Below are 25,895 nucleotides of genomic sequence, written 5' to 3'. Positions count from 1 at the left end.
AGTTTCGGCTGTCAGGGTTTTTAAGAGAAAGGCCACAATGGGCTGAAAACTGTTTCTCCAGGGCAAGATTCTTTGAACAAGGTTGTTTGTGTACATGGGAGTGTTGACGAATAGCCATCCATTGAATGAAGTTTTACCACCCATGTATATGTGATAATTCAAAGGAAACTGAAAATTGAGAAACAGAAATTCTAACCACATATCTCATGCAGATTGAAAATAACACAGCAGTCTATAAACGAAAGCTGGCTCCATATTTGAGCATAATGGGTGGTAAAATGGCGAGTTTACATGAATAATCATGCATTATAAATATCATGTGTATCACATATTTTTTTCAAAATATTAGTCAATTTTGAATGCAATATCAAGTAAATACAATTAAAAGTTCACTTTATTTAGAATTAATGTTTAGAGATACAGGAATTTTCACTACAAAAAGAAAGAAAAAATGATTTATCTGTTCATTGGTTATAATAAGCACCTGTGTCCTCCACATCATGGTCATTCCAGTGCATGGTAGGGTTAGCAAGTGGATCTTCACAGCTGAACGTTCCGAAGCCAGCACCCTAAATGTGCTGAAAATTCGATGTGTTTGTGTTAGACGACAACTCTCGAGAATTATGCCAAACTTGATTTTACTTTGAATGATACTTTGGGTGGCCATCAAAACTTATACACTTCTAAAACAACACAAAATTAGCTGAACAAGTATCAATCTAATAATGCGAGGTCATACCGGCTAACGCCTATGCATGTACATGTATCAGTATCAGTGTGCATAGTGTACCACTTGTTTTCATTTGAACGTGAATAAATGCAATTTCAAAACAGTTTTAAACTCTTCAACCAATACTTACTCACCTGTAATACCAATGGAATGACCGTCTTATCTGATGAATTGATGTAATGTTCTCCATCATAAAATAATCATGAAAATTGATGTTCACATCATGTTGTTTACTGCTACAGCGGAAACACGTGGTAATCTCGATTCGTATCAACTCATACAGTGATGAGTCGTGTAAAATTTATGCGAGATTTTTTGCTTGTTTCAAAATGGTTTAAATTTAAATTTCATGTCAGTATAGGTCTAATTATATTTATATAAAGAATATATGACACATAATCCAATATAAATTCTGACTTTTTCGACGTAAAGACTCTTAGGGAATATACATGTACATTTTTTTTTTTACTCAACATTATTGTATGTATAAAAATAGATAAATAAATTCATTATATGAAAGAGAAAACAAAACAAAAACAAAAACAAAACCACACTTCACTAAAGGTTTAAAGATATATTTTGTTGTTTTTTTTTTAACCAATTATTTTGTAAAAAGTATTTATTTCAATAAAAATATATAATAAAGTAGTACTAAACAATATGTTGTTCCGAGTGAGGCGCAACGAAATCGACCTTGACGTTAAATATTGATCAGCCCCGATTTTTCAACAAATATTACGCGGAGGTCCAAAATTCAAACTATCGTAATTCATAAAATACTGAGAGTTAGAAGACAAGTAAAGGCTTGTTGAAATGGAAATTTTCTTCACTTTTACAAGCTGTATTTTGTTTTCCCTATTTCAATATAGAAATACAAGTAAAAATGAGCTTTGTTTAAATATTATAAATAAAAACGAGAAAAAAACACAAACATGGAAGAAAATGCTTCTTTTTACAAAATATTTTAAAGTAAAAACAACAATTTTTACATATTTGAAAAGCAGAGAAAATATGCTTTTTAAATATATCAAACTTTCTTTATGCAATTAATCAGGAAAAAGTATGCCAATCGTCGGGAAAATCGTCCTTGCTTTTGAAATTTGCGCCATTTTCAAAAAGTCATGAATGTCTTCAAAACGAAAAATCTATTCATTACCGACGTATATGCTATAAAATTTTTACAGGGTTTAAAAGTAGAGAAAATTTCCTAAAAAATGATATATAGATTATATACCTTAATGCTATTATAAAAAGATACGGAGATCCTGTTTTCGCGAAGTCTTGTTTTAACGCGCTATCGGTCATATTGACCGATGCGGTAGAGAAGGGGTTAAGGACGCCCATAGGAATTATTCTTTAAGATATTCCGAGACAATGGATATAGTGTTGAAATTTATTTTAACATCATAAGTTTTCAGGACTTGGAATTCTGATTGATTGATTGATTGACCGATTATAAGGATACATATGTTGTTGTTTTTTTCATTCCGTTTGAGAATTTTTTATTGATAAAGAGACGTCACCATTTACTTGTGAATGGCTTCAAAATACCTTTACTCGGTAATCAGGGTCATTGACCAGTGAGGGTTCTTGTCAACGCCTACCGTGACACAGATCTTCGGTTTTTAAGATCTCACCCGAAAGACTAGTACCTTTCACTCCAAAGTGCCAAGCACTTGGCGAAGGAACAGTTGCTACCTTTTTTTATCGACTTAGGTCAGTCGCGGCCGTGATTCGAACACACGACCTTCCGATCACGGAGGATCACGGAGCGAGTGTTCTACCGACTGAACTACCGTGGCGGTGAATTGCAATTCTGATATTTGCATATGTATATTTCGGGTCTCTGTTGAGTTCGGCCACATTGACATCACATATACAGCCGTTTGTCTCGTGACAAATTTAAATTTAGAATATATATATATATATATATATATATATATATATATATATATATATATATATATATATATATATATATATATATATATATATATATATATATACACACAGCTACAAAGATCGTAAAAGTTCAACCATTAACTTTTTTTTCTCTATGAAATGTATTCTGCTTTCTTAATTGAAACTTATTTTTTCAGATGAAATGTGCTGGGAGCAACTTCTTCATGCTCCGGAAATAGATAAAATTAAGCCGTCTTTCGACAGTTTTCATACAAAGACCTTACATGCATTGATATAATTTGAAATCACGGATTAAAACAACCAAAAGAATCAGCTCCCAGCACTTTTCAAAATAGTAGCAATAATAGGTACACTTGTTTGAAAACTCATAATTTATTGTTTAGCAGATTCCTTTGAACGTAAGAGATATTCAAAAGGTTCAGTCTGTCATTCGTGTACTCTTACTGCACAAGTCCCCTTTACTGGGGCTTCATATAAGATATATACTTTTTAAATTCAATCTGAATATAAAATAGCTATTAAAAACTGAAGAATATGTCTCCATTTTGGTCAGATAACGCTTATTTCATTTTATTTTCACATTTACAAGATACGTTAATAACTAGATAGACACCTTCAGTACAGAGAAAACTCGTGTTAAACTAGTCAATGATGTCATCTCAATAAGTACAGCAAGAACAGGTTGGTTTTCATTCTACATTAGGATAGTGTTATTATGACATGTACAAGATAAGTTGCACAATGATTTATCTCTAAATTATTTATGAGAAACTAAGTACTTTAGCGTGTATTCAAAATAACATTAGCATTTAATCATCGAAATTCATCTGAATTGTTTTAATGTGGCTTCATAATTGTTTTCCCGAACCTCGGCGTGGGATGATGCAGGTATGAGAGTCAATCACCTAGCTGTGCACTACATGTATCAAAGAAAAAAAAAACCTAGACAGCTACACGTATTTTATTTTTGCAATACACTAGTACATGAGGATACTAGAACAAGAGTAACCTATTCCTATTCCAGTTCTTTAAATAATAATCCAACTTCTTCGACTAACTTCCACGTTTTAAGCAGTGAATGAATTATCACACAAACAAAGCAATTTAGCCATAGACTGTTTATCTCATTCAAAGTTTGATATCTAAAATTTGAAAGTTTGTCCCACCAAGGTAGCAGAGAAGTCATTAGCGAATAATGCCGATTTTGCATGGGGAAAATATATACGTGTTACATGTTGAAATAATGAAATATGATTCTATTTTACCCAAAGATTTGATTTTTTAAATTTTAATTTAATTTACAATTTAGGTGCTTCTAACGGCTACACATCTAGATTTTTAGGATTTTATGTTTATATATCTAACACAACACACATTAAAGATGGACATCTATGTTTCCATGACACGAACTACACCAGATCCACAATACCAGCGGTAGTGAACATAAGATGTCAAGCACACGGACAATATGTCATATATTTCAACGAGAGACCTCAAACTTCATCAAATGCTGACCAGTTTTCTATATATGCACATAATGAACTGTGCGAAGTTGAGGTTTTCGGTATGTTTTAAAAGTATTTTATGTTGATTATTTTTCAAGGGGAAAAATTAATAAATGCACGTTGTATTGGGTCATTTAAGGTACATGTAGCATAAAACTCCCTGAAATATGTTTGAACTCATTTCTTACTAAGTGCTCTAAAAAAAAGAAAAATATCACTATGATGTCTATAATCAATGAGTTTTGTAAGAAAATTAAAAGAAAAAAAAGCTGTGATAGAAACATCCTACATATTGGTCACTAGAGAGCCTACATCGTAGATGTTTATGCCATCTATATGCGATATGACATTCCATTATTAAATACGAAGTAATTTATGATCCAAAAATAGTAGAGACTTGATATTTGTACAAATTTTTAAGGAGTCTCTATCATTTATACACAATAAAGCTCAGTGTCACATTAAGAGGTCAAAGGTCAAATTTTGTGGCGTCATCTAGTAACTCTTAATTTTTTGCATTGTAATATTCTTTAAATCGCAAAACTCTATGAAACTGTCGGATCAATTTCCATCATTTTGACGCATTATAAATTAGGTTCCATTTCAATGAATCTGTGAATTTTTCGTAAATGAATAACAAAAAAATATATATTGAATTATACATTTTCTCGTAAGAGAAACTTAGGAGTAGCATGCTTACATGTGAATTTTCAATACCTGGGCTATGCATGTTCCTTTTTCATCACATTTTACTCATATATACAATGTACTTGTATTATTATAATTTACTGAAATGTAGCAAAAGAAAAGTTTTTTAACAAACAAAAAAAAAAATCAAAGAAATTTGCAATAGATCAACTGGTAATTTTTAAACTTGCGCAAACTCAAGTCTTATATTTGAGTTAATAATCTTCTTATAGAGATCCGATAGGTCTTTTTCAAACCATGTTTGGAAAAAGTGTGTGGTTGAATTGTTTTTCATATTATAGTAAAAAAGAGATTTTGTATCTTAGAACAAAATTTCTAAGTAAAAAAATATGAATTTGCGGAAAATTTTGGCCTATCTCTTGTATAGTTACTTTAAACAGAACACTTCTGCTAAGGACATAGCTGCAATAATGTAGCCCTCTCCGATTTTTTTAATCTGATATTTTCAGGAGAGGGCTACAATTCCACTGCATCTCCGTAATGGTGCAAATATATCTTTTAGATACGGGCGACTGCAGGCAAAATAAATTGTTTTTGCATTCAACTTACTTCCAATAAGACGGAATTTTTATTCACTATCAACATCAAAGCCCTTTATACGCGAAAACAAAGTAAAATAAATCTGCGTGTTTTCCAGTCGTTCACCTCAGCAGCCATGACAGTTCTCGCGTGATGTACTGAGACTTGCGCTTGAAATTTAGAATTCACTTGATAATGTAAATGTCGGTGTTGATAAATGTTTGTGTTGTATGATATAACTAAACATCGATAAATAAAAGCATTCCACGTGATATTTTTATCATAAACAGTGATATTTATGCTTATAATAAGGGAAATCCATACAGATCCGCTCCCCTAGATCCCAAATTCTCATTGGTTGTCCCAAAATAAAATCGATCAAGGTCAGTAAACATGGCGGATAAATTCAAGTTGTTATGTTGACAAACACGAAAAATAACCGATATACGGATTGTTCTGTATATTTTTGGATCAATTCATGTCCTGCATAACTACATTTTATGAGTTCAGGTAAGATATGTTAATAAAATACCCAGTTACTGATAATTTGAGCCGAAATCTGTGCGGTAGTGAATCACTCCCGCACTTGCACCATTACGGAGATCCTAGGGAGTTGTAGCCCTCTCCCCCCCCCCCCAAAAAAAAAAAATGGAGAGGGCTACATTATTGCAGCTACTAAGGACACATTTGGAAATTAAAAACAAAGCTTGTGATGCCTTGTACACGTTTATTGAACGCCAAGGCAAAAGTGGAGCCAAAATTTTATCTCTCTCTCTCTCTCTCTCTCTCTCTCTCTCTCTCTCTCTCTCTCTCTCTCTCTCTCTCTATATATATATATATATATATTGCATAAATATTTTCTTGAAAAGTTTTTAAAGCCCTAGGTTTCAGTTTCTTTGCTTTTATTATTTTTTTACGTATTTTTTTCTTAATAAAATTAGGGTTACAAGGATTTATTGTTAGAAATACGGAGCGTTTAGAAAGTTGTCAGTGACATTTAAAAAGAGAAAATTAGGGAAATTAAAAAAAAAATGTCACAGAAAAAAGATCATATAGCAATGATCATGATGATTGTTCAGTATTGTTAGTCATATGAGAAGGACTTGTTTCCTTTATGATTTTTTTTTTTCTCATTTATAGGTTGCAACGACACAGGTTTTTATGGACCTACCTGTTCCTTGCCTTGCCCTGGTGATAACTGTCGATCTTGTGAAATAGATGCAGGTGTTTGTACTAGGTGTAAACCAGGGTACATGGGACATCAATGTGAATTACGTGAGAAAACAAAAACAAATAGCATTTTAATCAAATTATATATATTATACAATTATGGACTCTTTCGGTGGTGAATATGGTTTGTTATTCACCAGGAAAATATCAATATTGACCGAGGCGAGTCCATAATTGTTTTATTATATAGTCAGGATTTGAATGAATAAGACATTGAAGGCTGCATGGAGACTCCATTTTCATTATCGAACTTCTGTCGTAGAAAAATAAAAAACAAAGTCCAGATTATAACTTATAACTTCCGTGTTTTCCTTTCGCTGTGTGTAAGACATTGAAAAGTTTGGAAAATAATCATACGAGAAATTTCCTAAAAGTTTTCCTGCTCAGATATATAAAGCATATTCAGCTGGCTCCGGCCGTTGCAACCATTGTTTTCAACGTTGTTTCAGGACGATTGTGACGTCACAATGCCGCTGCACGTGCACTGACCCTTCGGTGAATACGGCTTCAAATCCAGTGAATATGTAGTATTATGAACTGTTTGCGTTTTTATAGATATATATGTATATATAGGTGACCATTGGGTTGTCCCAGAATAACGCGAACTTTTTTCAATATTCTTCGTTTCACTAATATTATAAAGTTAAAAATTGCCATGCACTATAAACAACATCATAGAAAGAGCTTAAACCACAAAGGGGCTAAATCGGCCATTTTTTTCAGGAGAATTAAACTGAGGGAAAGAAGAAAATTAACAATAGAAATATTATCCTTGGGTATCAAACTTAAATAGTTTATGCCATTTTTTTTATTTAATGACGTCATATTTATACAGAAAACGTCTAAACACGTTCCCTCTGCTAGTTTTTATCGAAATAAAGAATTTTTTTCGTCTTTGGTTGAAATTTTTGCTGTGGCCACACCCTTCGAACAAAATAAAATTTATACCATTGAAAAGAGGATTAAAATATGAATAAATAAAGTATATTTTTATTTTGTTCGAGGGGTGTGGCCACATCGAAATTAATACTTTTCGTTCGATTCAAATATCTTAGCACCGACCCACACAGTGAAAATAGCGGGGATAACCCTACATTAACAGAAAAGAAAAAAAAATCTATATTGTTTTTGTAAATATTAAAAAGTTTCCAAATGCGAATGTTATATTTATTATAACTTATTTTGTTTTGTGGTGCAAAAAAGTACGAAAACCTCTCGCTATATAAGCATGACTGCATGTAGATGCAATATTATGTCGACATTTTGTGTGCTACGTGCCTCAGTCTTGACCCAAGACTTTTCCTTCAAGTAGCTGATCTATATTTAAATCATCATTATGCTGAAATGTTTAAAACAATAATGTGTTCTCTTTTCCTCTAACAGCCTTTTTATTTATGCTTTGAATATTTGTTTTCAAACTCCCGGCTCCTCGTCACCATGGTCACTATGTAATCAAAGGGAGATCACCCGAGAAACATGTGTACATAGGCAACATATTTATTTTCTCCTGAGCGACCGTATCGGAATAGCCTAGAATATTAAACAAATTACATCGGATGCAACTACCAAGACGTATTTATAATGATTGTTTTGCCACCTTGCAAAACATAAATGTCGTGAAGTCTGCATCGACAGCATACAAATGGTTAATGTTACGCAATAGAGTCTATAGATTATATCTACACGTATTATAATTATAACCCATACCCAACATGCGTTTCAGAAATCGCCAGTGGCATTTTAAGACAAAAGATTAATATTTATTAGTGAAAACCTTCACTGATCCGAGACCTCTTAACATGAATTATGTTACGAGGTACTGAACCTAGAAAATTCGAGTTGACAAATCAAATAAACAATAGATTGATTTTACAGATCGCGTGTAATTTTGTGATGGGCCTCTATAAGAAAAATGCCCTATATTGTATAAACGAATAACTTACTACCAAGGCAGTGGCAACTCTTTATGGTTTTAAGTAATTTCAGCATCGGATGCATGCTGTGACCTAGCCAACACATGAAACAAAATGTCAAAGGGAGGCTACTTGCTACCTCTTTATTTTGAGTTACTTCGCTTAAATGTAACAGGCCCAAGGGAAAAGGACAACCAAGATTAGCAAGCATGTTTATACATGTAGTAGTGTAAATTCATAAAGTTGGAACTAGAGCATTGATATAAAATAAGAAGCAAAAAATTAAAAAAAAAAATCCCTATTACATCTACAAAAAAAAAGACAAGGGTTATTGGGGGGAAGAGGGTTTCGGGATTCCCATCCTCACTCATTAAATACGTGGGACAGTTTAAAACAAGAAAGTAGTAAAATGAATAAATAACAATGCCAATTATATTAGTCCTTGTAAATATAGTTTAAAAAAATAAATTCAATAAGCAGTTTTCATTTTTTTTTAAATCTCCTTGATAAAAATTTAATTTGAAAACGATTGATTTTTCGTGACTCGGTCATTGCATAAATTTATTATAGATCCCAGGCCCGTAGATAGCAATTTCAGTTGGGGGGGGGGGGGCGCAGCCATAAATTTTCAGTTGGGGGCACTATCAACTACCAGAATTCCTTGACAAGCAAAAAAAAGGGGGGGATGAGACGTTTTTATTGACGGGACACAAGCATTAAGTAGCTTTGTTTAATATAGTATTCTGTATATCGGCAAAATTATGGGGGGGGGGGGCATGGCCAACCTCCTCCCCCCCCCCCCGGTCCCTATGGCCATGTATCATGAATGTATTATTATTATTAACGGACATAACTGCTAATTTTACCTATCATATTTGTTTTTTTGAAAGGATGTCTATATAGAATATAGCTTCATAGATCGGGCATTTGAACATGGTATTTTTTTTTTGTCGCTCGACATGTGGTCTATATATTTTTTTCGACGGTATGTAATGATAGCCATTTAATACTGCCAGTTGCTGTTTTTCGTATATTTTTGTTAATTACGAAGAGTAACGATCCGAAAATGTCCATGTTAAAAATCTCGTATGCAATATGTATACGATATTATGATTATTTTATTGTCTTCTGTACTCATTATCGCCTACCTATTTGTAGTTGTGTTAGAAATTGTACATGGAGAAACGAAACGTTATTTTAAATATATGAAAATTATAAGTAAAATGTTTAAAGTGGTGTTGAACTATATGAAAGTCTTAGATGTTGTTATGTTTTAATTTAGTTTTCACTTCTCACCAGATAATCATTACTTTATGATTTTATTAAAAGGGTTTTAATAGGCACTCCCAAACATGGGAGTGTGTAAGATATGATTATATGATAAGAAAACGATTAGTTAGCAATAATTAATTCGATCGTTTTTGTCTTCTGAAATCTCTTTTCATATCTATTGTGGGTATATAAAAAACGTTTCTCTTTGATGATATAACATATTTATCATAGTTAATGAACTTTATTTCGATTAAGTAATTTACATTGAGTAAAGTGGTATATGTGCCATTTCCGTTTATCTTGTTTTTTTTGCTTTTTTTAACTTCAGGTTCCGTTTTGAAATTCAAATATTTTGGAAATCCTGTGTTTTCGTTGGACTATTAATTTTACTACATTAATTCAGTTTTACTCAAATATGATGGATTAACACTTTGTGTTTGTTTTCAGCTTATTGTGTCTCTTATAATCATTTAAAACGTGTTACATGTATCAACGATTATACCAGACAACCGTTGTATATAACAAATATTTGGCATTTCTTTAGAGTACAAATAGCTTTAATTAAAAAATAAACCAAAAGTTTTCAGAACTTCTTAAAAAATTCATTGTAAAATGTTCCCAAAATTTTAAAGAAGAGCATATATTGGTTATTTTTATTCCATTAACGTTCATATGTTACTTTCTTATACAAAATATCAACGTCACGAGGTTAAAGTATGTAACGTCAACTTAAAGACGTGATAGTATTAATAAGGAAAACAATACCAAATTTAAACGAATGTATAAATAAAACAAGAAAAGATATTGTTAAAAAATAAATTGTTTTACAACATACAAATCTTAGAGTTTTATGTGAGAAAGTTTCATTTATATTGATGACTGGGCCGATTTAGCCCCTTTGTGGATTTAGCTCTTTCAATAAAATCTCTCTATAAATAACATTTTTCTCTCTGATAAATTACTGATTCAAAGTAGCATCCGGCGCAACACCAACGACGTCGAAACGTAGCTCGTGGAGTTTTTGGATTTGTCCAGGAATCGTGCGTCTTTAAAAATTCGTTCAAAGGAGAAATTCAATAATGCATTTGATTTTTTTTACGTACCAAATTATCCATTTCATGCGATGTACAGTTACGAATAAAAAAAGGAATTAATTCTCTTAATAGACAATTCCCCAACCCCAATCATCAACTTTAGTACGCGTATAGTTAACGACGGTCTCCACGTATGACGTCCAGCTCTAGACTTTTTAGGTTGTCGTCATACTTGTTGGTCTAACAAACGCTTCTTCCATCGGAAAACCAGTTCATCCATCTTTGAACTTCTTTTATTCGGTATAAATCAGTGTTCAATACATATATTTGTGTCGTTCCCTCGTTCCCAGCTCTTTTCCCGTATGAACAGGAGTCATCCCCCGCTCCACACAGTAATGAGTGATAATTTGGTGCGCCGCATTATCGCCCGACGTCGCCTTTTTCAACAATATTTAACTAATAGTGTTTTGTCATATAACGTCATTTTTTTTTTTTTTTTTTTTTTTTTTGTTATTTATGATATCAAAGTATTATTTTTTTACACACAAGTACTTTAGATCGTACAGTTTCTATGGATGTAATGTTTGTCACATTATATTTCCGTATAGCCTTGTAATGAAGAGAAATACAGAGGGCAATGTCAATTCTGAACGTCAAGAAATTGCCGTGCGCCAACCACCGATATTTAATATCATTTAAATGCTGTTTCTAAATGCATATGACACTCCAACTTTACAGTATTTGGTAAAAATGACGAAAATATCATTTCCCAACATTGTGCCAAAAATGAATAATTTTGGTAAGGTAGTTTATGAAATATTTAAAAAGTTCGCGTTCTTCTGGGACAACCCTTGTATATATATATATATATATATATATATATATATATATATATATATATATATATATATATATATATATATATATATATATATATAACGACCTATAGTAACAAACAAATCGTACAAGATCGTGAGTGAAACGGGCTCAATCGTTTGCGGGTTTAATAGTGCATGACCGTGCGGTAATAGCCGTGCAAATTTAATTTTGCCAGTTTTTAAAAGAATGTAAATTGTAAAAAAAAAAAATCTTTTGGTTGTGTTTTTCCCCAACTATTAGTTTGTTTTTTTTTTTTTAATTAATACATCGAAAATTTCTGGTATTACTTTAGTGAATTGCGATTTTGAGATTAATTGATTAATTAATTAATTAATTATCGCTAGTAAATACCTCAAAAAGTTAATTCGTACAATATAATATTCTCCTAAAAAACCGTAACTTATACCGATGAAAAGTATTTTAGATGTTTAACTTCTTTCCTGGTGTTCTTTTATAGTTCTTTTATAAATATTTAGTCGGCGAATATAGATGACATGATAGCATTGATTGCTGTAATCCTGGTTACTTTATTTTCATAATTTTTTATAAATTCTGCAAATAAATGAAGTGTTAAAAAAAACAGCTGATGTTAAAGATGTACAAATAAAAGGAAGGATTTAATATTATATTTATATTTATATATAATTATATTAATTTCCCAATAACTAAAATGAATTTGAATTACCACATTATATTGGATGAACTTTATAAAAATCCTTACAAGCAAAGACACAAAGCGGGTTGCAGAAAATGTTCTATCAAGCCTCTTTCTTTACTCCTCACAAAAATAATAACAGTAGTGAAGGAGAAACCTCAAGGTACTGTGCAACAATTTATTCGAGAAGTGGTGTAAATCAGATGTGGATATTAAAAAATTCTATGGAACTTATGGAACATTTGAAATCATAAAATTTTACCAAAATCAACACCATACAAACCTACGACTTTTAAACTTCATATACATCTGTTCCCCATGATAAATTAAGGTCAAGACTTTCTGACATCGCTACAGCTGCTTTTTCAATAAAAATGGAACTCGAAAATTTACTTACCTTGTCATTAGTCATTTGCAAAATTACTTTGTTAAAAAACATTCTGAAATTTTCACAGAAGTACTCAGAAGTTGACATTAAACTGATGCTCGAGTTTCTGATTGACTGGGTATTTTTTTTTATAAATACAATTTTAATTCCTCCAGACGGATATTCCTCGTATTGATATTACTCACAATAGTACAGATTATATGGTATAGTCCTTTTAATATGGTGGGGGTGGCACGGTCCGAAATTCAGATATCGGTGTGTATCTAACGACCTATAGTATATATCCGTATCTAAGCTGGTATTATCTATATGAAAATCAAGAAACAATTAATGGCTCTTGCATACCATCGGTTTCCATCGTGAATTTGATGTCCGTGTTCATTTGGTTTAGTAGATAGTAAAACTCTAATAATTGTTGACATCATCATCCCATAAGATAAAACAATCATCTAATTTTTTCCCATTTAGACTGTAAATCATTAGAAAATTCTATCCTCCACAACGTACATAGTCATGTTACTTATGTTCTAAATAACCTTTAATGTTAATGTTGCATAGGTAGGTGCGACTTTCGTACCCTTTGTAGTTCCCTTAGTTTGAAGGTAATGATTGACAGAAAAAGTAAATGAATTGTTTTCTAGAATAATTTCAGTGCTTCTAAAATTAAATCCTGTTGGAGTTCGTCATTTAATACATTGAAATAATTTTCCATCCAAAACTTTACGGCTTCCAACCCTTATTCTGTAGGAATATTGGTATATAAGCTTATAAGATCAAAAGTGACAAGTTTAGTGTTAGAGGTGATCTGGGTTGGTAATGATATAATATAAATTCCAGACGCAGCTATGTTAAGGCTGTCTGAAGGCTTAATATGTGATAAAGCTATATATTTTGTTTTGAGCTAGATTTTAATTCAATATGTAATCTATGTATGAATTTGCAGTCAACCTGTGATGAGAGTGTAATGAGGTATTATAATAAATTATTTTTGTGATGTCACATGACTTTGTTGATCACGTGAAGGACACTTCCGAATATTCCTACAATAACCGCATCGGCACAAGTACAAAACAGAAATACTGTAAAAAGTATGTTTTACGAGTCAATTCATCGTGATCTTTGGTGCATATAAAGTGCTGGGGCAAGTCTGAATTTCACATCTTAAGAAAATATTTCAAAAGAAATTTAATTTTACCCAAATACAATGCTACTCCCCACTGTTTATCGCAATCTGTACAAAAAAAGTATAAATTACATACAATCCCCCAGCCAAATTCAGTAAGAAAACATTTTTCTCTAGTAGATTCACACAGAATAACTTCTATTTATCCTTATTAATCACTTGTGCCAGTCAAATATTCGCACGATTCATATATTCTCACTCTATCTACTGGCGTGTAAGGGGAGCGTTTCACATTCATTTTAGTGTTATTGTTTGAATATGTGCATATCGGACAAGCAAAATTAATAACAATATTAAATTGGAAATGTTAAACATCATAATAGAATAATGGAGCTTGAAAACAATCCAGACACTTGAATTAGCCAATAAAGCAAAAAAAATGCCATATGTCATGTGAAAAGGAATGTACAAGTTATGACACTTTCCCCGTCATGTCAGCTCAAGTATGCAGTGACATGGCGTCATATGCTATTATAACGTCATACCTAGGTAGTTCAGAAAAATTATTACAGTTGGAACAGTTTGATATTTTACGAACAGCCTTATCTTAGCCGCATATCGTCTCTTACAAAGTTGGTTTGGAAAATGATTTTTTCTATGGTGTCGCAAACGGCATCCAAAGTTCGATTTTTTTTTTCTCGTTTTGGATTAAAAATAGATTTATTTCCTACCAGGTATATTTGTTCTGCCGCTTGAGACTCGGAATTTCATTTATTGGTATCACTTTAATGAAAATGTTCATATAGCCTGAGTCGACGAGCATAGGCTTTAATATCCATTTTAAGCTTTTGAATAATCAAGCCCATGATTATCAAACCCAATCTTTCAAAGGAAGAAGAAAAAGCTCTAAAAACCTTATGTGATGACCTTACTACATGTATCATTATTAAAAAGGCAGATAAAGGAGGTGGAGTCGTCTTAATGAAGAACGATTTTCACAAAAATTGAATCTTACAAATTTTTCAAGAAAACTACTTTTCTGAAAGACTGCACAATTGATATGAAAAAAAATATATACTAAAATAAAAAGTTAAAATAAAACAAATAAAAAATATAAAATGACTTGTTTAAAAATCGTTATTTTAAAGAAATGTCTCTTGTTTAGTAATTTGTATATAAATATGTAGAAAATTAAAAGAAAAAGAAATAAGAAAGGTATATTACCAAGCTTCATTGTTTGAACAATAAAATGCTTTCTTTCTTTGCAAGCACTGTTATTCGCGCGTAAACAGGTTTTGTATTTCTTTTTCTGTAAATTATGTAACTACAATCGTTTATTTCTTTAAAAAAAAAAAGAAAAAAAAATCATTCACATTTCTGTCTTTATAAATTATCATATAAAGTAGGTTTTAGTATTGAATATTGTATTATTTATATGTATTGATGTTTTATTGAATGAAAAGCACACTTCATTTGAAATGTATATAGGCGTCTTTAAAAGGGATTTTACTACATTACCGGTGTGTACCTATTGGTAAAAGAAGTGTTTTTCGTAGAAAAATAAAGGAGAACATATTTAGTGGATGTAAATATTAGTGTGAAAAACGATGTAAGTGATTGGATGAAATGTTTTCAGCCTGTAGTTATTCATTCTACGGGAATCTCTGCTCTCTGAAATGTGGCAACTGTAGTTCTGGCGCGACGTGTCACCATGTCAACGGAAGCTGTACAAACGGATGTGACGTCGGTGTTTATGGAGATAAATGCAATACACGTATGTGCATTTTTTTTAAATCCAAATAGATTTTTTTTTTTTTTTTTTTTTTTTTTTTTGGCAAACATTATTTAATTTTTGTTGACTTCTGTTGTTGACAACTTCTTTCGCTATTTATAGAAGTGACGTTAAAACGACCTGGTACTGCTCTTCTTTTCATTTGACGTCCTGATTTTTATATATAATGAAATATATTATTTTTCTGATTTTTTTTTGGCTTCGACATACTATAAAAATTAAATTTTCCAAGAATAATTACTTGAAATAAAGTTAACGCATATCTGTGTAAAATGTGTAACTCTTATAAATTGCAAAAGCCACGCATAAACATTTACTAAAGCTATTCACTGTAAAGACGTCAATGAGTTTTACACTAACAGAAGCACTTCACTCTGATGTCATCATGTGACGTCTATAAATTGAAAAAAAAAAATGCCGTAAAGAACACTACCAGAGGGATAATTCAGTTTTTGAAAGATAATTTTGAGTAAAGTGAGTAAAGGCTAGGTATAAATGTTTCTTTGCAAGTTAGCTAAAAATGCATAGGAGGTATATTGATTATACAGTTAAAGTTTGGGTTTATTTCTTATACATACTTGGTACCCACGAAATGTAAAGTCAGTGCACATTATGGCATCATTATTCTCTACCACAGAAAGTGATGAATTAAAAAGCTTTGTTGAAAGGGCATGCCCTATTTATTAATTTTTTTTTTTATAAAAAATGTATAAATCTAAGAAAAAAATTCTAAAGTTGGCTAAAATTACTTCACAAATCCTATGCATTTTTTTCTGATTTGATAAGAATTTAAGGAAGCTTTACCTGGAATTTGATTTTTTTTCCCTGTTTCAACTTAAAACGTTACCAAAAGTAACTAAACAATTGAACTTTAGACATTTTTGCAGCAATATTAATACATGTAATCTTTTCCGTTGCAACACACAATTTTGAAAATTTGAATTGATAATGATTCTCTTTTTTTCAAACTTTATTGGATTTTGATGGCTTTAAAAAAATGAAAAAAAAATATTTTATTTATTTATTTTTTTTTTTAATTAATTAATTAATTTTTTTTTTTTACATACGATAGAGGAAGTTTTATCAATTCATGTTTACCATACGATTTTAGCGGCACTTTGCAAGTACGGTAGAATGCAAACTTTCGTTATTAACAAATTAAAATATGTTTTAGAGTATTCAGAGTGGTGTTGAACTTTTGCATCTTTGTTTTGTAAAGAACGGCAGAGGAAAGACTGATCGGAATTTCTAAATAATGCCTGTCTTCATCCAAAAAAAAAAAAAAAGATAATTAAAAAAAATCAATTTGTGTACTTGATTTTTAATTTCTAATTCCTAATGAATCGGATATGATTTTCACGGAATATACTTTTAAACTCCAATTTCATATATTTTTTTGCATGAAATCTCGTTAGTTTCAATTTCATTCGGAAAATATTTGATCAACAGTTATGATTTCATGGGTTAAACATTTCACCCATGATAAAAACCTCGCTTGTTAATAACATCCACAAATATAGTTTATATTATAATTTGTTTATTTTAAGCAATTTCAAGGACCTGAAATAAATCTTAATACATTTTTATTTAGAGATTGTTATCTTTAAAATTCATGATATACAGCTTACTATGACTTCCTATTGTATAGGCAAGTAGAATAATTTTGTGTAGTTTAAACATACCCGCAAAGATATCAGCTTAGATTTTTAGAGCCTTTATATAATGATTTCAAAATGTTTTTATGAAAAAGCCTTGAAATGTTCTTCAACAGAAATGGTTTAAAAGTACAATGAAGCTGGTCTGCAAATGATGACCCAGAACCATGGTCAAAGCACACGTGCAAGACACGTGTGTTTGATTTTTTTCTTGTTTAATCTTTCAAATGTACTGCCTGAATTCCATTTTTCACTCAAAAAAATTGCCTGGATTTAAAAAATGTTATAAAGCTGATAATAAGATATATGTATGCATTTGAACAGATATATTTATATTGATCCTTTTTCTGGACAAGGCAGAAAAACTACAGATCTTAAAAGAATATAATTGCAATCTTCAACTGGTAACCACTAAAAGCATGTCCCCTTAGGTACAGTCCTCTAATAAATAAACTACACAAAAATATCCTATGGTAAGTTTACTATCTTGGCTTTTTTTCTATTAGCGTGCTCTGATGGTTGGCATGGAAGGAACTGTTCCACAATATGTGATAAATGTGATTCATGCGACAGATTCACGGGGGAGTGTACGTCTGCTTGTAAAACAGGTTGGAAAGGTCCTTTTTGCACGGAAGGTAATGTATTTTAAGGAAAAAATCGAAGTAATATACATTTTCGATGCTAACAAAATACTTTGAACGAGGAAATTCATTAATTCTAGAACAATTACTTCGTGAACATAATCAATATATGGTTTCCGATTCTCTTTCTTTATAGTTCAATTAAAAGATGATGAAATTCGTGCTCAATAAACTACTCTGATTGTTCCCTCTTCTCTAGCTCATATATTTTGACATGTTTATTAGACTTTTTACATCAGTGATTGTAATATTATGACAGTTTTCACGTAGCGTATAATAACACGATACTGAAGATACGGGATGTTAACAATACCGTATAAATATAAGAAAGCATCGTTTTCATAGATGGAGATATTTCCTGTTTTGAGTACATTAAAGCGATAAAAAAATATTAAAGAAGAAGACAATGTATATTAATATATTCTCCGAACTGTTAATATTTTTCGTCATTATCTCACTTCTGGATGCCGAAAAACAATTCTGTGGTAACACCAATTTTGTTTTCTACATTTATTTCAATATTAATATATTGCACCTTTTTTTCCCGAATTTTGGAAAATTTTCATAATTGATATTTGGACAAAAATACTTAAAAAGATCAGCCTGAATTTGGGCAAAGAGGGAATCAAAAAACCCTCAAACATGCATGATGTTTACTTGTACATCAAAACCTGAAAAAAGGATTATTATTAAAAGTCTGCATTTTGTTCATTTGATGCAGGTTTGTGCATATCTTTACATTACCAAGACATTCAGAAAGGAGCTAGAATTATCGGAACATTACCATTATGTTCCAATAAAAATGAGTTTGAAGGGGTTCTTTTGTGTTTATTTTTTTTTTAAATTAATTCATTTCACCGAGTTGCCCGGAAGAAGAGATTTATAGAATGTTTTTATGACATACATGCATTTTTTTCAACTATTGGCTGTATACATTTATTGAATGGATTCGAGAGTAATATGCGTTTTGTTAGCCCCAAGAACAAAACTGTTTGCCTGAGGCCGTTAGGCCGAAGGCAAACAGTATGGTACAAGTGTTCAACAAAACGCATTTTGCCAGAGAACACAGTCAATAAATGTTTTGTTATACCTTTTAATTATTTATTTTATTTATTTATTTATTATTGTGAACACAATCCAAATCAAAAAGAGAAAATCAAAATTCTTTTTTTTACCCAGTTTTTACAATCTGAAGTCATTTTGGCCTGAAAAACCTTATATGTGTCTCTACAAGTTCACTTTTTGGTGATTTTTTAGGTTTTCGAGGAACGTTCTTCTCTATACATTTCAAATTATTTGTCATTATAAGGCATTTGAGGAACTTTCTTCTCTCTTATAAACTCGTATTTTTAAGTACCACTAATCTTACCACATCAGGCAGAGAGAGGAATATTCCTCTCTCTTACAAAGTTGTATTTTTAAATAACTCAGGAATCTTAACACATTGGGCATTTGAGGAACGTTCCTCCCTTCAGTTCACATATCTGTATACACCTCATGAATGATCAAACATAAGGCATTCGAGAAACGTTCCTCTCTGAAATTTACCTATATATATTTAAACATCTTATAGACATTCACATGCGAGGAACGTTCCTCTCTCAGATTTCTAGCTATTGATACCTTATTCATAAAGTTTATTACAGCAGGCATATGAGGAACGTTCCTCTCACAAATGGTTGCATTGCTGTTGAGTACTATATCTTGTGAAGCTTAAGATTTGCATTTGAGGAACGTTCCTCTCTCAAATTCACATATCTGTAGACAACTCATGTATGATCAAACATCAGGCATTTGAGGAACGTTCCTCTCTCAAAGTTTCCTATATCTTTAAACATCTTACACTGCATGTTTTCGTATGACACACTGGAGGAACGTTCCTCTCTATGCATGCATAAAGCATTGAGGGAACGTTTCTCTTTAGTACATGAAATGCAGTACATATTTGTAGAAACTTTTTTTTTGTTTTTTATCCGAAATCACTATAAATAAATATATATATATATATATATATATATATATATATATATATATATATATATATATATATATATATATATATATATATATATATATGAAAAGTCATTTTGACATTTTAAAAAATATTTTAGTAAAGCTATGTTAAAGTATTATATCAATCACACACAAAGAAATATTTGACTTTAGTACAAGTATGTGCAATGTACAGTATACATGTATCAACACAAATTCAAGGGACTTGGATGACATATGATGCATTTGAGATTAGTTCTAGGAAAATTAATTGCAGAACAAATGCAAGCTTCCATATTTAATATATTAAAACTCCAAAATCCCCCAAATAATCTTCCTCTCTGAATAATTGTCACTGCACATATTTTCAAGAAGATTTAAAATTCAACATGATGTAAAAACTTATTACAAGAATTCCAATGTTTTGTTGTACTTGACTTTAATGTATGTTTAAACTATTCAATGTTGTTACAAAATACAATTCAGAAACTTCAAAAGTTTCATTACTACACCTAGAAAGCTTTTCAAACAATATGCTACCCTTTTCACTGAATGGCATTCACATTACTTTCTACAATGTCTACCTGGGTTAACATCCATGTTTTTTTAATCTTAAACACCGAAACTAAACCATATCATTGAGGATCACCATGGTTCTTTCTCAGTTACATCTTCCTTTATACCGGTAATAGGGAGAAAACCTGTATCCAATTCCTTGGTCTCCAAAAGTTCATAAATGCTTTTTTCATCAACAAATTCTTTAGTGTCATCATCTGTTGGAAAAATGTCACATTCAGTATCAAATTTTAAAATCTAAATAAAGTAAGAAATTAAGGACCCTCCTGATTTTCAAAATTGTGATTTAAAGATAAAGTAGCAGAGACAGAATATTAGAAAATATTTATATAGTGGTAATGTCTCATCTAAAATGAGATTAAAAAAAACAGTGAAAAATGGAGAACTTGGATTAAAATTTTGAAATTTTATTTGCTATAAATTATGAAAATACATGTATAATCTTGAAAAACAAAAGGTAATGTTCTCAGAGAAGTGTTCATTTTGTGAGGTCTTAATTGAGACCCATACTCCTCACATAATTATCTTTATTCACCTTTCTTTGAAATAGACATTGTATCTTAGACATCACATAAGAATCTCTCTCACAAGTTTTAATTTGTTATCTGTTATATATGATAATAATTATAAGGTCATAATTTGGAAAAGTTGCATTTATCCTTCTCCAAAGAAAAGTGCAGCTGTCAAATTTTATTTCATAAGTTTATACACATGTATATGTATTTTCCTTTAATCTACAAGAACTTAATTTAATTCTGATTCTCATTTATACTTTGCATTACCTTTCAGATAAACTTCAAAAACTGAAATCTGTGTCTTTATAAAAATGAAGTATTGACTCTATAGTGATTTGTCTATTAACACCCTCCCCCCTCTCCAGATCATTCTTTATACAACTAACTTTGACATACTGCTCATGCCCTGTTCACAGATTACTTGATATCAATCAATGCCAATCAATATCTGGTAGGGAAACATTATGAAATTTGCCTAAACCAGCTCTTGCAATTATCTATCCCCTATCTATCCCCTGAGACTGCAGGGGGACAGGCTTCATGGACAGTGAAGACCAGTGCTGATGATATGATGATATCTGATTACTTGCTGAAAGTTTATATCAGTCAGGTTCTAATAATAGATACAGATCTGCAGTTAGAAGATCGAATCAATTAATTAAGAGAATTTAACATTCTGTAATTGAACTGATTAATTTCAATTCCAACTCCTTAAAAATTAGGATAATGTCAATATATTTAAAAAGACAAAAGGAATGTAGGTAATGTAGCTTACAATTGAAATCACTAAAGCAGAATTTAATTGTTTTTTTTTAAATAACTAAGAGTTGTTTTTTTTTTTTTTTTTTTTTTTTTTTTTTTTTTTTGAAAATTATTTTTCCCACTGAAATTCTTAATTAGAAACTATAATTCCACACTGCTGTTTTAATTGTCCTTTGACACGAAGCAATTAAATTATACTTTATTGTATCGCTAAACTTATTTTAAAAAATAACCTGCTAAGCACAGATAATATATATTAAGGCCTATAGGTGGCAGTAATCATAAAACACGATATCAAATTGCCAACTGGTGACAAAAATTAAAGCACTGCAGCTTTTCTTAGCTCTGCTTAGCATTTTAAAAAATTGAAGTATTTCTAGCAAATTTAACAGCATTCTATGGTCAATGTATAGAAGTATATATTCCCAGTCCCTTTTAATCATGCTCTTATTGGTATAGCATTACACACTTCAGAGCAATCTTTAAAAATAAAATAGATATAAAATTCATAGATAGCATAAGAATACTTATAATTTAGCCTCAAAAAAAGGTTTTACATTATCTTAACCTTTTAAGTGTCGTAGATGTAAATGTTAATGACTGCAATGATCTAATTAGGTAACAAGGTCTTGACCGCAAATCAAGTTGGCTGGATTGGGAGAGGGTATCAAGTTTTGACATTTATTGCTGAGTTTCAGAACAGGATAAATATCGGAATAAATTGACAATGTTCACTGCCAGTTATTATAAGTCAGCAATTTGTGCAGTTCCAATACTGAGTGCAGAATTTTATGTCCAATTAATAGTTTCTCAGTCATGTCCTTTATGTAAAGCGTTACATGGAAATACAAAATTAAACTTTGTTAGAAACTTTAGACATCATTTTTGTGTTGCCTGGAGAGCAGAGCGGTACTTAGGGATCACTTTACCCGGCGTTTGTCCGTCTGTCACACCTTATATCTCGAGAACTGTAAAAGGTATGGAATTCATATTTTGCACATGTAAAGCTTTGCACGTTGGCTTTTGTATTTTACCATGATTACCGAACTCCTGACCCTTGAATCTGACCTCTGACCTACTTTTTAAAATAGTTCACAGTGCCGATATTCAATTTATTTTTGACATTTAAGAGCTGAGTCTAGGCTATTTAGCATAAGCACTGTCTGTAATAAAATATTTTTAAAAAAAAATCCAGCGTAATGGTCCACTTGACCTTGACCTTTGATTTCCTTTGCAAAATATACTGCAGACAGTTTAAATTAACTTATGTCTTCTGAATTTAGAGAGGCACGGATTTGATTATTAGCATTTATATATGTTGACAATGTATTTTGGCACTGTATGATATACATTAACAACAAAAACTGAAATTTTTAAAGTACTACGAAAATACATCGGGATCAGTATTTCAAAATGGATGATGTAGACTGACTATTGCGGTAATGACAGACTGAAGTCTTTTTTGAAGGACACGGTGTTGTTTAAAATAACTAATGATAAAAAAATTATTTCTAATAATTTAATTTTGTCTAATATTCATTTTAGCTTTGAGGGGTTGGAGATTTATATTTCTATTTGATTGTTAGACTCCATGGCAATCCGGCTTACTATCCGTGGATTTTATTCATTTGCTGCCAAATGCATGAACTATAATCGCGGCTATAGTAGCAAATAAATAGCTGACCACTCTAACATTTATTAACATCTTCAAAAGAAGCTAAAAGCAGGCGACACATGCGTTCCTTGGAACACTATAGTTTTAAACAAGATGTGTTTGTGAAACACTGATGCCCCCGTATGGCAGCTTATGGCGAAGGTTAAAGTTTCTTCGAATGCAAGTCAAAATCCAGGCCAAAAGATAAAAAAATGTTGATACCCAAAGAAAGGTATTGTCTCAAGAAATACACCTGTGAAATTTGAAAGACCTAGATACAACTGTTCAAAAGTTATGGCCAAGGTTAAAGTTTTTTAAATAAAAGTCAAACATCAAGGTCAAGGTCAAAGTGGTTGGTATCGAAAGGAAGATCTTGTCACAAGGATTACATATGTGAAGTATGAAAGCCCTAGCATCAACCATTCAAAAGTTATGGCCAAGGTTAAAGTTTTTCAAAAGTAGGTCAAACTCCTAGGTCAAGGTCAAAGGGTCAAAGTGGTGGTTGGTATCCAAAGGAAGGTCTTGTCGCAAGGATTACATATATGAAGTATGAAAGCCCTATCTCCAACCATTCAAAAGTTATGGACAAGGTTAAAGTTTTCCAAAAGTAGGTCAAACTCCTACGTCAAGGTCAAAGGGTCAAAATGGTTGGTATCCAAAAGAAGGTCTTGTCACAAGGATTACATATGTGAAGTATGAAAGCCCTATCTCCAACCATTCAAAAGTTATGGCCAAGGTTATAGTTTTTTAAAAGTAGGTCAAACTCCTAGGTCAAGGTCAAAGGGTCAAAGTGGTTGATATCCAGAGGAAGGTCTTGTCACAAGGAATACACATGTGAAGTTTGTAACCCTAAGCACCCACTGTTCAAAAGTTATGGCCAAGGTTAAAGTTTTTCAAAAGTAGGTCAAACTCCAAGGTCAAGGTCAAAAGGTCAAAGTTGTTGGTATGCAAAGAAAGGCCTTGTCACAAAGAATACACATGTGAAGTTTGAAACCCCAAGCACCAACTGTTCAGAAGTTATGTCCAAGGTTAAAGTCTTTTAAAATTTTGCAAAAGTGGGTCAAACTGCAAGGTCAAGGTCATAAGGTCAAATATGATGGTACCCAAAGAAAGGTGTTGTCACAAGGAATACACATGTGAAATATGAAAGTCATAGCTCCAACCAATCAAAAGTTATGGGCAAGGTTAAAGTTGACAACAGACAGACAGACAAACAGACAAAACAGACAAACAGACAAACGGACAAACAGACAAACAGATAAACAGATAAACAGACAGACAGGACAAAAACAATATACCCCTGGGATCTTTCGATCCGGGGGCATAAAAACAAACAAACCATAAACATATGTATATCATTCATTTGTATATGACTAAATACTGGTTATTAACAAGCAACTTAGGGCCATTTAAGTAAGTTTAATACAATCATTCTGTTTTATTAACTGGATATCAATCTACCCCCCCCCCCTTCCCCCGCCTCCTCCACCTTTTTTCCCCTTTTCCAAATTGCTAAATCCAATTCCGTCTATGTGATTTATTGGCAAGTTTGCAGAAACAAGCAACATTAGAATTTCACAGATACTCTGTATCTAGGATTGCAGAGTGGGTCATTTGGGATTGATAATCTAGTGATCAGCTACAGCAAGATTAACAGCCCATGTTATCTGTAAAATTACAGGTCAATTTATATAGCCTCTGTCTTATCAGCTTTCATTATGGAGATATAATATAGGATAATATAGGAAGATTTTCTTTAACTCTTTTAAATCATCAAGAAATCTCTTTATGGCTTGACAAATGCATTTAAGAATAAATTAAGTTATTTAATCAATGGTCATAAGAACTTTTGTATGCATATCAAGCATGTGAGGTAAGCATTAGCCTCTTCAATTATTCTCTTTTTACTCCGTTTTTACATAATGAATAAATAAATACAGAATCGTGGTTAAGCATCGAATGATGTGAGTATCGATTAGTGAAACTGTTACTCAGAATTGAGTATTCAATTAGAAACAACATTATTATTATTTTTATCAGGTACTGGTAACACGCATTTAATTTTTTTTTAATTTTTCAATTGTGATTTTTTAGCATTTATGATGTCTCTCAAACATATAATATACTTAGTTGAGAATTATGATGTTGTTAATGTGAGTGATGAAAACAATTATTTTACACAATCTTGTGAAGTATACCTTATGTATGCTACCTGCTGCAGACTTTTTTCAAAGGGTATATTATTGAAGATTTAATTGGATTTGTCTTTTTTCAAAAACATTTCAAGTTAACAATTAGCAAAACTATCAAGAACAAGTTTCTATACGGCTGAGTATGATCTTTGACATGGTCAATGTTGCTGGAAATTAAAGAACGACACACGATTCCAATCTAAGTACAAATTCATACACAGATAAGCTTAAATACAA

At 31.5% G+C, this 25,895-nt stretch overlaps 1 protein-coding gene across 1 annotated transcript in view; it reads left to right on the top strand.

Annotated features, from left to right (window-relative positions):
- Positions 1-25,895, top strand: part of LOC133203144 (multiple epidermal growth factor-like domains protein 10) — a 43,929-nt gene that overhangs the window by 11,228 nt on the left and 6,806 nt on the right. Inside the window, exons 3-6 of the mRNA XM_061338989.1 lie at positions 3,963-4,217; positions 6,526-6,660; positions 15,516-15,653; positions 17,833-17,961. Coding sequence (XP_061194973.1) covers positions 3,963-4,217; positions 6,526-6,660; positions 15,516-15,653; positions 17,833-17,961 — 657 coding nt within the window. The remainder of the gene's footprint in view (positions 1-3,962; positions 4,218-6,525; positions 6,661-15,515; positions 15,654-17,832; positions 17,962-25,895) is intronic.

This window comes from Saccostrea echinata, unplaced genomic scaffold (genome assembly GCF_033153115.1).
Source record: "Saccostrea echinata isolate AGI-Se365-2 ecotype Australia unplaced genomic scaffold, CSIRO_AGI_Sech_v1 ptg000048l, whole genome shotgun sequence".
Classification (NCBI taxonomy): Eukaryota; Metazoa; Mollusca; class Bivalvia; order Ostreida; family Ostreidae; genus Saccostrea; species Saccostrea echinata.
The sequence above is the reverse complement of the archived record's forward strand: the minus strand, read 5'-3'. Positions and strand labels throughout refer to the sequence as shown.